At 47.8% G+C, this 13,770-nt stretch overlaps 3 protein-coding genes across 13 annotated transcripts in view; 2 read left to right on the top strand and 1 right to left on the bottom strand.

Moving 5' to 3' along the window:
* Positions 1–2,181, top strand: part of NDRG4 (NDRG family member 4) — a 31,803-nt gene extending 29,622 nt beyond the window's left edge. For all 5 annotated transcript variants that reach the window (XM_045819168.1, XM_045819165.1, XM_045819164.1 and 2 more), the window contains one exon: positions 159–2,181. In XM_045819168.1, coding sequence (XP_045675124.1) covers positions 159–313 — 155 coding nt within the window. In that variant the 3' untranslated portion in view covers positions 314–2,181. The remainder of the gene's footprint in view (positions 1–158) is intronic.
* A 1,587-nt stretch (positions 2,182–3,768) lies between these two features.
* On the top strand, positions 3,769–8,885 carry SETD6 (SET domain containing 6, protein lysine methyltransferase). The gene is made up of 10 exons (XM_045818990.1): positions 3,769–3,847; positions 4,054–4,164; positions 4,250–4,394; positions 4,472–4,613; positions 4,760–4,954; positions 5,082–5,202; positions 5,710–5,890; positions 6,051–6,193; positions 6,876–7,352; positions 8,750–8,885. The coding sequence occupies exons 1-9, from the start codon at positions 3,821–3,823 to the stop codon at positions 7,179–7,181; spliced, it is 1,371 nt and encodes a 456-aa protein (XP_045674946.1). The 5' UTR covers positions 3,769–3,820; the 3' UTR covers positions 7,182–7,352; positions 8,750–8,885.
* The window catches only part of CNOT1 (CCR4-NOT transcription complex subunit 1), a 74,299-nt gene continuing 68,699 nt past the window's right edge, over positions 8,171–13,770 (bottom strand). For all 7 annotated transcript variants that reach the window (XM_045818983.1, XM_045818982.1, XM_045818986.1 and 4 more), the window contains exons 45-49: positions 13,112–13,261; positions 12,145–12,325; positions 10,749–10,881; positions 9,395–9,529; positions 8,171–9,219 (exon numbers count right to left, since the gene is read on the bottom strand). In XM_045818983.1, coding sequence (XP_045674939.1) covers positions 9,141–9,219; positions 9,395–9,529; positions 10,749–10,881; positions 12,145–12,325; positions 13,112–13,261 — 678 coding nt within the window. In that variant the 3' untranslated portion in view covers positions 8,171–9,140. The remainder of the gene's footprint in view (positions 9,220–9,394; positions 9,530–10,748; positions 10,882–12,144; positions 12,326–13,111; positions 13,262–13,770) is intronic.

Here is a 13,770-nt window from a genome sequence, read left to right as displayed (position 1 = left end):
TTGACAGAGCAGACGCCACAGCCCCGGCCCGGGCCCGGGCCCCCTGTGCCGTTGGAAGAACGAGTCTCGCTGGCCGCTTTGCTTGCGTGAATCCTCCCGCTTGCCGGTGCCCGGCCCTGCCTGCCGGCCCTCACGCCGGGCCCCTCTTCTGCCCACAGTGCCCTCGGCCAGCATGACCCGTCTCGCCCGCTCCCGGACGGCGTCCCTCACCAGTGCCAGCTCGGTGGACGGCAGCCGCCCGCAGGCCTGCACCCACTCGGAGAGCAGCGAGGGGCTGGGCCAGGTCAACCACACTATGGAGGTGTCCTGCTGAAGCCCTCGGTCCCCCGACGCCGCCCACGTGCCCCCCGCCCTCATCGAAGTCCCACTGCCACCCCCGCACCGGCTCCTTTTCTCTTTTGTTTATTTCCGTGAGGGCGAAGGGGAGGAAATGGGGCTACGTCTCTTACGTGCTACCGCAGAGCAGTCTCCAGAGGGCCCCCACCCCCCGCCTCACTCACCTTGTCGACTTGGCTCGCCTGGACTCCTCCCTCCCAACTCCCCACCGCCCGGGCAGGAAGGGGCTCCGCCAAGGAAAGACTGAGTCCCTCCCTGGCCCGGGTCCAGGGTAATATCCTGGATTAAAGAAAGAGCGTGGGGTGACCCCCGCGGGCAGGCAGGTGTGGGGGTGGGGTGGGGTTGTGAGGGGATGGGTGCAGGAGCGGGGTGCAGCTCAGGCACTGGCCTGGGAGCAGCCCTGGAGCTCCGCGGGGCTCCCCACCTGCCCAGCCCCTCCACCAAGCACATGTGTTTCTGTCTTGTAGCACAGGTGACAATCACCCCAACAGTAGCCACACGGGGGCGCTCCTACCAGGCCGCTGTTTTGCCTGTGCTGTTGGGGCCTGACAGGCAGGGGCTGAAGGTTTCTCTGTCCAAGGGAAACAAAGCAGAGGACCCCGAGGGCCAGAACCCCACAGACGGTGTCTTCCGGGTCACGCACTCTGCCACCTCCTGGCCCTGTGCCGTTTCTGAGCCGAGGCCCTGAAGCAGAAAGTCTCCTGGTCTTCCATCTCCATAGGAACCTGACTTGGGGGCTGAGGCTAAGGCTGGGATGGCCAGTGAGGAGGATTGGGTGTCCCCCTGAGAACTTCACGCAGTCGGCCTGTGGGAGCCAGCCTGTGGCCACAGGCAGCAGCAGCGGCCGAAAGTCCCGACAGATCCCTTTGTGCCCCCAGGTTCCGTAGAGGACAATATGGCCAAGACCGCCAGCAACATGCGGTCCCTAGGGAGAGTCCCGTGCCAGCCCTTCCCCTCGGCATCCCTGCGGCAGAGGAGAGGGTTGGTTTGGAGCAGGCAGGCCCAGGGGAGCGAGACTTCTGCATGCCCTTCACCATCTCAGCCCGTCCGAGTGCTTGGGCTGGGGCTCGCCGGACCCCAGGGCAGGAGGTGAGGCTTCCTGGGGTGAACAAGGGCCAGGTGGAGGAGGGAGGCTCCCACACGCCCAGCCCCCTCCTGCCCCGACACCCGGGACAGTGCCACGTGTCCCCCCACCCACACCAGAAGCCATTGGTCCGAGAGCCTCCATCAGTGGCCATAAGCCCCACAACAACTCGAGGGGGGAGGAAGCTATGAAAGTGGGGGGCTGGGAGGTGTGTATGTGGGGGGTGCTCTGAGCTGGGAGGACACCTGCATCCACGTTCCCTCTGCACACATACGAGCCCCCGCCCTCCTAATCTTAAGCCATTGCCAGATTGCTCTCGAGCCTGGTGGGGTGTTAGTCTGTCCCCAGTTCTGTCCACTCACGTGCTCCCCTTGAATATCGAACGTGACTGTTTGCGAAGCTGGTAGACTTAATCCCTCTTACTGTAGATAACGCTGCAAGTTGGAGTTCTTTTTTTGTTGTTGCTGTGTTCTTTCAGATGATATATCTATAAATATCTATACATTATATATATATATGTATATTGGGTTCCTCCTGTGTGTGGTTTTTCCATTGGAGGTTGTCTTCTTTGGTCAAAGTGAACTTTTAATGGAGTTTATTATTTTTCCTCTCTGTACAGTGAAGAGCCTAATTTTGTGTATTCTAGTGGCCGATGTCATGAGACTCAGAAATGACAAACCGTAAGACAAATAAAAAACCCTTGTCAACGTAGAAGGCGTTAACTGTGCTGAAAAAACGAATAAAGACACAGAAGAATTTGAGTCAAGTGATGTCATGCCCCCTGGGGAGGCTTTCGGAGACACAGGGTCCAGGCTGGCGAGGCTGGTGCTGCTTGGATGTAGGTGCAGAGTGAGGGCAGGCGTATCCATCCACCTCCGCGTTTCCACCTCTGGTCCCGTACGTGGTCCTGCCACTCCTTACATTAATTCCACAGGCTAGATGGTCACCGTTTCAGTTTCACAGCCTCGGAAACAGCCTCGGGGTGAGGGGTTTGCCCAAAGAAAGCCAAGTGGGGAGCTGGCCTTGGCATTGTTTGACTTCACCACACAAGCCTGTAACTTGTATATTCACTGCCTCAGTTTTTTCTACCTTTTTAATCCTCACCTGAGGATATGTTCATTGATTTGAGAAACAGAGAAAAACACGGATTGGTTGCCTCCACGGGCACCCCCAACTGGGGATCGCACCTGCAACCTAGGTATGTGCCCTGACTGAGGATCTAACCTGCAGACCCTTCTGGCGTATGGGAGGATGCTCCAACCGCACCAGCCGCCTAGCCAGGGCACTCACTGCCTCATTTTCTTAAGTTTAACGGCAGCTACTGCCTTCCCCACGTTTAAACGCTTCTGATTCACTCAGCCATTTACCCAGTTGAGTTTCTGCGGTGTCAGCTAATAAAGCAATTAACTAAAACCCACGATGTGCTTGCTGTGCATTAAATGAAAATGGATACACTAGCCAGTGTGACAGAGGTGTTACAGAATGCCAGCATATGGAATTCTAAAACACGTGTGTGGGCTTGACTGCCTGCCAATACTCCCAATGCCAGAGTTCGGTAAAAAGGAAAGGAACTGTTTATTTAGAAGTTACACAGATTCACTGTATTTTGCCATGTATATTGCACACCCACGTTTTTTGCCCAAACTTTAAGGGAAATTTTTTTTTTAATTTTTAATGCATTTATATTTAGATACTTGTTTTTTGTATTATAAAAGAATTTTTGCATTTATTTTTGAACATTATGATACAAGAAATTGTATGTAAATTACAAAACAAAAGAACAGATACAAGGTACAAGAAATTTTATGTGCTGGTTACAAATTAGTACTACCCATGTATAATGCTCATCCTTATTTTCCTCTCAAAAATTTGGGCAAAAAGTGCACATTATACACTGCAAAATATAGTAGGATAATGGCAGGATTCTGCCATTAAGTCCCAGTCCCTTTCAAAAATACACACACACACACACACGCCTCCCTTTTGTCAAATCAGGCCAGTTTTCAGAATGTGCCAGTCAGAGCTCAGCATCCCCCTGGTCTCAGTTCGGAGATCAACTTTTTTAAAAGAAGGCGGCAGGCGGGCGCCCACCTGGGCGTGCTCCCAACCGCAGTCGCACTACCCCGAGGTCTCAGCTGTCGAGAACAAACCAGGCTTGAGGTGACATGGGGACATACCTTCAGGCATCCGACCGCACGTTTTCTAAGCCCAAGTGGGGGCACCCAGACTCGCAGAAGAATCGTACCACGTACAGATCCCTACTCGTCTTCCGCGTGGGCTTTGACACGAGCTCCAACGGGTCTGCGTGGAGGGTGGGGCTATAGGCCCCGCCTCGGGGTGGGGCCGGGGCCGCCGGAAGCGTCGTGCGGCTCTACGCGCCGAGCCGCGCGCCCTGCGACCATGGCGGGTCAGGCAAAGCGCCGGCGGGTGAGTCGTGCGCGCCGGGCCGAAGCCCACCTCTCTGCCCAGCCCCTCGCGCCGCTCCGCTCGGAGTGCGTCTGGCGCAGGGGCCTCCTTCACTTCCTCGTTCCCGCAGGACCTTCGCGACTGTCGGTCCCATCCCCCACCCAGAGCCCTTCCTCCGTGCGTGCGCTCCGGGGTGGGGCCTAGCCAGTGAGCTCGGGTTGTCTTAGGTAACCAGGCCTGTGGGCGGCGGCGACGACAACGACCTGGACGCGAACGCGGACCCGGTGGCCGGCTTCCTGAGCTGGTGCCGGCGCGTGGGGCTGGACCTGAGTTCTAAAGTGAGTGAGAGTCGGGGCGGGAGACGGGGGCCTGCGCGGGCCAGCTCTGATCCTCTGCTCCCCAACCCCCGCGGTCCCTACTTAGGTGGCGGTGAGCCGGCAGGGCACGGTGGCCGGCTACGGCATGGTGGCCCGGGAGAGCATACAACCGGGGGAACTGCTGTTCGCGGTGCCGCGGGCCGCGCTCCTGTCGCAGTACACCTGCTCGATCAGCGGCCTGCTGGAGCGAGGTGGGCTCACCGGCGGGGGTGGGCCACCCAGGCGGGCTCGCGGGCCGCGCGGGGGCTTTCACTGCTGTCTCCCCCAGAGCGAGGCGCACTTCAGAGCCAGTCGGGCTGGGTGCCACTGCTGCTGGCGCTGCTCCACGAGCTGCAGGCCCCGGCCTCACCCTGGAGTCCCTACTTCGCGCTCTGGCCGGATTTGGGCCGCTTGGAGCACCCCATGTTCTGGTGAGAGCCGTAGGGGGCGCTGGGGAGCGCCGGTGCTCTGTAGCCTGGCTGAAACCGCCCGGGCCCGGGCACAGGCACAGGGCTGCCTCCCGAGCACTGGTCCCTGGAGGGTGTGTGAAGGAAATCTTGGCGGGGTGTCCCTGCAGGCCCGAGGAGGAGCGCCGGCGGTTGCTGCAAGGCACAGGGGTACCCGAGGCGGTGGAGAAGGATTTGGCCAACATCCGCAGCGAGTACTACTCCGTCGTTCTGCCCTTCATGGAAGCCCACCCTGGCCTGTTCAGCCCCAGGGTTCGCTCCCTGGAGCTCTACCACCAGCTTGTGGCCCTCGTGATGGCCTACAGGTCAGTGAGCAGAGCTTCCGAAACCCCTTTTCCTTAGAGCTCTACTGAGGGACAAGACGGAAGAACAAGGAACGCCACCCCCAGCCTCTCACCCAACACTGGACTGTAGCCAGATTCTTTCTGGTAGCTTTCAGGAACCACTGGAGGAGGATGATGATGAAAAGGAGCCAAACCCCCCTTTGATGGTGCCTGCTGCAGACATCCTAAACCACTTAGCTAAGCACAATGCCAATCTAGAATACTCCCCGGTGAGTGGACCCCTCCCACTTCTTGTTGTGCATTGGTGGCTGCGAGTGCCTGTCACTTACGCACTTGGTAATTGGGCTAAATGGGCTCCAATTCCTTGTCCTAAAAAGGTGAAGCTAGTGCCTCCTGTTTGTATTTGGATAGTCCAGTGAAGTCAGCTCTTCATAGGCACTCATTTGCATGTTCCAGTGAAGTCGTTTGAGCACAAAACATCTCCCAGCCCTCAAAGTTGTGGTTAACCCCCTGATGAACTCGACTACCATCGCTTACTTGGTGCTGGAGGTCGGCTGCTCTGCACAACGCCAGGGCTCCTCTGGGGTGCGGGTCTGGGGTTCTGGCACCAGGGCTAGTTATGTCAGTTCTGTTCCTGTGCGGACAGTTACTGTTGGGGGTGAGCACGAATCAGTCCCATCACTGAACTAAACCTGCTGGAGGGTCTTCCTGAGAGGGGAGGAGCCACGTGACTGGTCTGGGAAGGGCCTGGTCCCAGCTTCTCCCTTCCACTCCAGAATTGTCTTCGGATGGTGGCTACTCAGCCCATTCCTAAAGGCCATGAAATTTTCAACACTTACGGGAAAATGGCTAATTGGCAGCTGATTCATATGTACGGTTTTGTTGAACCATACCCTGACAACACAGATGACACAGCTGACATTCAGATGGTGACAGTTCGTGAGGCAGCTTTACAGGGTGAGTGATTAACTCAATCTCGGGCACTTGGATGTGCATTTGCCGCCCCCCCCCCCCCCAGGTGCTCTGCTGAACAGCAGCTGGTTTTTGTAGACTAGGTGGCAGGATGAGGCGAGCTCTTCGGCACACAGACTTCACAGTATTCCTTTCCTGTCTGCAGGAACAAAAGGGGAAGCTGAAAGGCTTCTGCTGCAGGAGCGCTGGGATTACTTATGCAGCCTGGAGATGGTAGGGGAGGAGGGAGCCTTTGTGATTGGGCGGGAAGAGGTGCTGACTGAAGAGGAACTGACTACCACACTCAAGGTAAAGGGCTGAAAATGGCCACTTAATGCGGAAAGCGGGCCTGCGCATTTGGTTGGCCAGAAAGTGGTTTTTTCCCCTTTTATGGCTCCAGTAGTGCTTGCTTGTATTTAACTTCATTTGCAACAATTTCGTTAAGATTGTATTGTGACAGCTGTTACATCAATGTGCATTTAAAAAAACTTACATTTTTGTGCAGCCATTTTAATATTAAAACTGGAACATATGCAACATTTTCAACATATGTTCTATTATTTCAAGAAGGTAAAAAACGCAACTGAAAACGCAAAAACAAGATCTGTGCAGTGTGTGGAGAAGGTGGTTTGCAGAGTTTCTTTGTATTGTTGACATTTTGGCCAAGTGATTCTTTGCAGTGGGGCTGTCTGACACATTGGAAGATGTTTAGTAGCACCCCTGGCCTCTATCCACTAGAAGCCAGTAACAAGAGATAGCCGACATCGTCAAAAATATTCAAATCCATAAAGTTATTGGTGAAAATGAAAATGTGCCTTCTATGGAAAAAATGTAATGGACTTTCTAGCCAACCCGGTGTTTAGGAGCTAAGGCCAGGTGAGGAAGCAGCGTGGATGAAGGGAAGAGGAAACTTCAGTGCTGCCAAGACAGGCTAGCTTCTCTGCACGGATTTCAGAAACATTCCAGTTAAGGATGCTGTTGTTGTTTCTAGGTGCTGTGCATGCCTGCTGAGGAGTTCAGAGAGGTTAAAGACCAGGACGGATGGGGAGATGAGGAAAGGGAAGAGGACAGCCTGACAATCACAAACATCCCCAAGCTCAAAGAATCCTGGAGGCAGCTGCTACGGGACAGTGTTCTGTTGACCCTGCAAACCTATGCCACAGACTTAAAAACTGAGCAAGATTTACTCAGTAATGAGGAGGTGTACACCAAACTCAGCTGGAGGGAACGACAGGCCTTACAGGTTCGCTACGGCCAGAAGATGATCTTACACCAGTTGCTGGAACTGACAAGTTAAGCTAAATTCCCTGTGCCTGGATCATCCATGAGACATCCATGAGGAGAACTTGATTCTAATCTGATATTCATTGATGCTCAAAAAGGAGGAAATTCTGGATCTTTAGATTTGCTTCTTTCTTATTAAATACCAGAAGAAAAAGGAACAAAAGTGTCTAAAATGAACTCGGAGGTAAGGGGACACGTTTAAGGGTTGGGGACAGCACACTTGGGGATTGCTGATTGTCACCAAAACTAATACCTGCTTTTTAAATTATTACCATTGTTGTCATTTAAAAACATTTATTTTTTTAAATCAGTATTTTATAGCTGTTTTGTTTTCAGTTTGCATCAAGGTTAGCAGCAATGTGACTCGGATCGTAAAAGGTCTTATTGTCATCTAGTGTTTGATAGCATGGACTTTGAAAGGAGACTTGGCGCTTTACTTTCTTTAAAACAAACTTTGTTTCCCTCCTGTTAGAGGATGGAGTAAGTAAGCCATGCCACTGGCACTTAGGGCATCTGTTCTAACCCCTCAGCAGTCTGAAGTCTGCTCTAGGTGGCACCCCTCTCCTGCAGGGAAGGAAGCGCACGACACCAGTGACATTAAAGCCTCACTTCATGTGATATATTCTGTTTAACCCTGGACATTTGTCCTCTCTGGCTATAAACCCTGACAGCCATTAAAGGTGTGAAGTATATTGTAAGTGGGATAAGCTTTAAATATATACCTATTCCTTTTTTTTTAAAAAATAGAGGGCATTTTGTAACTGTTAGAGCAGGTTTCTATGGTTAATTTTCTGCTGTTGAAAAGAAACAGGAAAACACTACGTAAAAAAAAAAAAAATCACTTGTTTGAACATGCCAGATGTCCAAAAGTAGTGGGAAAGATCTACCATTCAGCAAGAAGCTGGTGGTTCCCAAAGACCTCGGGCTTTGCAGGGGTGGGCTGTCCACTTTCCTCCTCACCTCCAGCACTGGCTGCTGCTACTGAGAAAAGGCACAGTGGACTCACGTGTGTGTCATGACTTTAATGTTGCATTGACTACAGTATGCATACACATACAAGAAGGAGGGGAGCTAAAGCCCAGGAACTAAAAAGGCTACAAAATACAACACGGACCAATACATTTACAAAACACTCAAAATCCTTACAAAAGGGACTGACAGTATTGGTCCTTTTGACTTTTTGTTGGTATTCATTCAACTTAGCCTGGGATAAAAGGGGAGGGCAGTTCATACTATTGGTTCCCTTTCCTCAGTTTACAGTTAACAGGAGAGATGGGGGAGCTTCAGGCCTGCTCTGGTTTCCCTTTATAAAAAGGGGATGCTCTCCAGCAGAAAATGAGAAAATGGTGCTTTCCAGCAGTTAGCTTTAAATTTGGAGAAGGGACAAAGCAAAACCCTGTGGGATCGTAACTGTGGGCTCTTTCCAGGTTCTCTGGTATATTAAACTCTACCACATCCACAATTCAACAACTCAGTAATTTTCAAGGTCCCCTGTCCACATTAAAAAAATAAGTTACATAATATTTAAACTGGCCTTTTTTTTTTTTTTTTGCTACTTCTTTGGGACACCGGGAATGTCAGAAGACATGGAGCTATGTCCCCAGACGAGTGCACGGCAGCAGCAGCTTCTTCAATTATAAGCTGGGCAGGTACCAGTTTATGTACTTGCCTTGGACTTATTTTGCACAAACCCAAGAAGTTCCAGACAAAGGTTTTCTCTGTCATATATTTACACAAGTTCAAAATGATATTCACAGCATTTTCTAAATTTTGGCCAAGAGTCAAAAAATGCATTTAAACTTTGGAACGTGCCCACAGAGACTGGAAACTGACCCAAACAGTATTGGGGCAGGTACCCGAGAACCAAAGGGCTGGGGAAATCGGAAGAGCTGAACCGGTTCCTCAGCCAGTTTATGAACGTGGTGCTCTGGGACAGCCAGGCTGACAGTTCACAACGGAGATGCGGCTCCATCTAACTGGCACCCGTCCCTTCCATAACTTGCTGAGCCTGTTTCTGTCCCATGCAGCACTGTGCGACCGACTGGAACAACCTGAAGGAGGAGAGAGTGCAAGTCTGTGAAAGAAGTTCAGGCCTGATAATATTTTGTATCTCATTAGCTTTAACAACTACTGCCTTTTTAGTGATCCACCCAGGCTGGAGCCATCAAATGATCCTTATCCTGTCTCATTCTTAAGACAATTAAAAAAAAATTACTTTTAACTTACTTTTCAATTTCTGGGGCACAGTGTACAAACTCATGGTTCCAGAACTTAAATGCTGGATTTTTAATCAGCTCAATGAAGGTAATAAGCAGACCCCAAGGATGTGGCCTATTTACAATCAACCGTTCCAAGAGAACCCTGGAGAAGGAGAGAGTTAGTTAATATACAGAGAAACACAGATTCAGGACCACTTTTACAATACTTACTGCTGACTAACTCTTCTGATTATTAAACCACATGTAAAAGTTACTGGCTTTACTAAAGACTAGTAGATCAATCTCTGTACTCTATACTGCACAGGCAATGCAGGGAGAATCTGGAGTTAGGAAACCTAGCTTTGAGTCCTACCTATTCCCCTGAGCCTGAGAGACTAAGTTACGGTCAAGTAAGGACAAGATCGGATTACATAGTGCAAGAAAGTAATCAAAGAATGCATTCAGCCCTGGCTAGTGTGCCTCAGTGGATTGAGTGCCGCTGGCCTGGGAACCAAAGAGTCGCCAGTTCAATTCCCAGTCAGGGCTCATACTTGGGTTGCAGGCCAGGTCCCCAGTAGGGGGCGCATGAGAGGCAACCACACTTGATGTTTCTCTCCCTCCCTTTCTAAAAATATATATTTTTTAAAAGAATACATTCAATTTATGGAAATAAATCCTAATACCACTAGTACATGTATAAACTGGTACTTTTTTTGAATGGCAATTTAGTATTGGCTTAAATATTCGTATCTTTTACCTAACCAACTATATTTCTCAAGAAAGTTCAAGGAAGTTTATTACAGCTTTATAAATAATCACAAGACAAGACATTATCACTACTTAATTTCCAGTATATAAATGTACCGGACTACTGTTATCTAATACCCACAAACTACTATTAAGTGAAGGGGCAAGTTTTAAAAGTCTGGTCCAGTTTGTAAAGTACATGCATCTATACCTCTCACTAGAATCAACCCATTTCTCAATCTCCAGTGCTGTATATTGTCCAAGCGATATGCAAAAGATTCCTAACTATTGTCAGGAAAACACAAGTATGATCTTTGTGTATTCTTTCTGCTGCTTAAAAACCTTTTAACCTAGAGGTAATAAAGAATTCCACACGCTTTAACATGGGCTTTAATAGGCCCGTGTGACTCAGGACTCTGGTTAAAAGTTACACTGCCACCAACACATGAGCTTAAAAATGTTGGTGTCTTGTTGCAAACTACTTTTTATTTCAGCAATGATTATTACCTGTAACTGCATGTCATTCATTGTTCACAACCACATCCCATATTAAACACATATAAAAGATGCTCAGAGAATTCATAATAAATGGGCTGAGGCACAACTTAGAAGCATCTGAAAAATAAACCTCTTACCTTGTGATCTGTTCTTGGATAGCTTCAGTGTTGGCTTCTGCAAAAAGGTATAGCATGGTGCAGCTGAAGTAGTGAGTGTGGCTATTTGGGTACCGCAGCTGATTTGCTATTGCATTTAAGAAGAGATATCGACCTACAAATCAAGAAAATCCAGCTTAGTGAGGACTTAGTCTATAAGGCCAAGATAAGAAGACAAATCATTCTGACTGGTTAGGATTTAGATTTCTACTACAGGTTTTTAAATTATCCTACAGCTCTGAGGCCCCCAAGAGTTTTTATTTCTGTGCGTTTTATTTCAGTATTTCCATATTAAAAAGTGCCCCCCCAAAAGACTCAACTCAGTGAAGCATGTCACTATTTTAATTCTCTAATCTCTTTATTGTCACTTAATAGAAAACAGCTGGTCATTCCTGCCTTTGTCCAATCTACTGCAGTATTACATTTCATGTAGCCTCTGGAAAACTCCATACATTCATTACAACATGTGTGCAAAAAGGCCAAGATATTATGAAAATAGTTTTGACCTCACAGCCCTTCTAAAAAGGGTCTTGAACTGCACGCCAAGGGTTCTCAGACCACACTCTGAGAACCACTAGTTTAAACTGTATTGGAATGAGTATTAACTTGGCTCCGGTGTCTGCCTCTTCTCAGTATTCCTCATGTTTAACGTGTCCCTAAAGACTACTCTCTTTTTGCTGGGTTCTGGACATGACATTCAATTTTATTAAATCTTGATTTTAAGCTGACTCAAATCTCTTCTACAAACAGGCTAACAGTATATACATATTCAAAATTAACTAGCTTCTCAAGAACCCAAAGCAAAATTAACAATAGGTAGGCATCCTTCTGAAGTGTATGTGTGCTAAGGTGAGGACTGTAGAGTTGGTGAGTACCTAGTGGGTCTCTATTGTGTAAGAATATAGAACACCAAGAGAAATGTAGTTCACAGACAACCTAGAATAAAATTATATTGTCAGCTTTTTGCAAAACAAGTAGGAAAAGTCCCATCCAGTCAAGTTTATACACCTAATATTAACATGCTGCCTGCCAAGTAAGCACCACTAAGTGCTAGGGAAAAGGCAGGCTAATAAAACAATGTAACATAACACTATTTTTAAAGAGAGGCTAATAAAAGGAACACATTTATTTTGCACACTAAAAAAGTACTGCAGTGACATACACTGGAATATTAACTGATGTGGTAAGCACTCTGGATGGTTCTTTCCTTTATGCTTTTCTGCATCGAGCAGATACTATCTAACTAAAAATAGCCAGGAAGACCCATAAACATTGACAGAACCTTCTTTCTCTCTTGTGGCTTAATGTCTTTTTTATGACTGGACTGTGATATAAAGTGCAGAGAACTTGACTCTGAGTAGAGGCTGGCTTGACCCACCTTCAGTGTCCAAGTCCACAGCCAGGTTCTGGAATATGTCCATGTGAGCGGAGTGGGTGATGGTGCTCATTGAAGGTGTGCTGCCCTTGTTGTGGATGTGCGCGATGGCCTGAGTCCCGACATAGAGCACCAGTGCGTTGATGAGCTGCAGGTTGTAGCGATTGCCAGGCTCATTGGATACCTAAATGAACACAACAGAGCTCCCGACTTACTCTCACAGGGGGTTAATTCGGGCATTAGTATCTCTCAACCCTTTTCTAGGCCTTCGTAGAAGAGCTGAACTGCTCTCAACATTCTGTGTAATTTAAATTTTAGATAAACTGCCTTGAGTTTGTTGAGGTTATTTAACAAATACACACACAAGAAAACAACAAATACCATTTCCCTTGGGAAACCAAAAACCTAAACAGGTACTAGCACAAAAGTAAAGTTTATAAAGGGGGGATGGGGGAAGAACTATCTATATGAAAGATCTGTAAAGGGAAAAGGCTGTGTTTCCTAGATGTGAAACTACTGGGAAGATAATACAACCTAATCTCAAGTCATTTTCTATACGGCAAGTTAAACCCATTTCTTTAGAAAAATCCCTGGAGTACTGGCTGGGAATAGTTACTAACAGTCTAGTCTCTTACAGAAAATCAGTCCATTCCTTGGTCACCTCTTCCAAGTGTCACTGATAAGATGATGTATAATGTAGTTAATCGCACCCAACCTTTAAGAAAGACTGGAGTGCTGAACACATAATACAATATACAATGATATATTATAAAGTTGTACACCTGAAACTTGTAATTTATTAACCAATGTCACCCTAATAAATTCAATACATTAAAAAAACCGACAGTATGTATTAAAATCTTTTAATCAAGTTAAAAAGATTGACTCCCAAACATGCTACACATAAGGACTACGCATACAAAGTGCTCTCTATGTAAGACATAGCTGAGAATTAGCCAAACCAACTGACCTGTAGGTTGCTGCGCAGATCAGATAGAAAAGTGACCGGTGACCGAGTTTTAAGATAGGAATCCAAATCCTTTTTAAACTGAGGTGGCATCACTCCAGTAAAATTGGTGAGAATCCGGGGTGCAATGTTTATTTCACTCAACATATCCACCTGCCACAGACAAATACAAGAACTGCAACCAGAGCATTTGTAAGAGTTAACAACAAACTGTATCAATGCCAGAAAGTGGTAGAATTGCTTTTCTAAAACCATACACATCGTAAGTATCTTCAAGAGTAGAGCTGCTACTTTAATTTGAACATTTCACCTAAAATGTCATATGGTGTGTGGTACTGTTACAGAATTACAGCTTATGATTTTGTAATAAAAAGGGTGTTAGGGCGTTACTTGCGCTTACTCACTCACCAAAGCACTAGTCTTGGAAAAGACATCCCAGAAGAATAAACATCATCATACTTGTTAATTTTTAAAAACATTCATGTGAAAGGTTAAAAAAAAGTAGAAAATACGTAAAAATGACAGTGCCCATGCCAGGGTAGTGTGATTTTAAGCGGCCCCTTTTCTCCCTTCAACAATTTAAACAAAACAGCTGTGAAATGTTGACATTACAAATGTCTGTCTGTTTTGGCCCTGGCTGGTAGCACAGTTGGTTAGAGCAT

The sequence above is a fragment of the Phyllostomus hastatus genome, unplaced genomic scaffold (genome assembly GCF_019186645.2).
Source record: "Phyllostomus hastatus isolate PE091 unplaced genomic scaffold, TTU_PhHast_1.1 phas_scaffold_345, whole genome shotgun sequence".
Lineage (NCBI taxonomy): Eukaryota > Metazoa > Chordata > Mammalia > Chiroptera > Phyllostomidae > Phyllostomus > Phyllostomus hastatus.
Note: the sequence above shows the minus strand (reverse complement) of the source record. Positions and strands in the feature narration are given on the sequence as shown.

Coding starts and splice junctions, on each gene's coding strand:
- SETD6 (XM_045818990.1), top strand. CDS start 3,821: ATGGCGGGTCAGGCAAAGCGCCGGCGG. Junction 3,848..4,053: donor GTCAGGCAAAGCGCCGGCGG/GTGAGTCGTGCG, acceptor GGGTTGTCTTAG/GTAACCAGGCCTGTGGGCGG. Junction 4,614..4,759: donor TTGGAGCACCCCATGTTCTG/GTGAGAGCCGTA, acceptor GTGTCCCTGCAG/GCCCGAGGAGGAGCGCCGGC.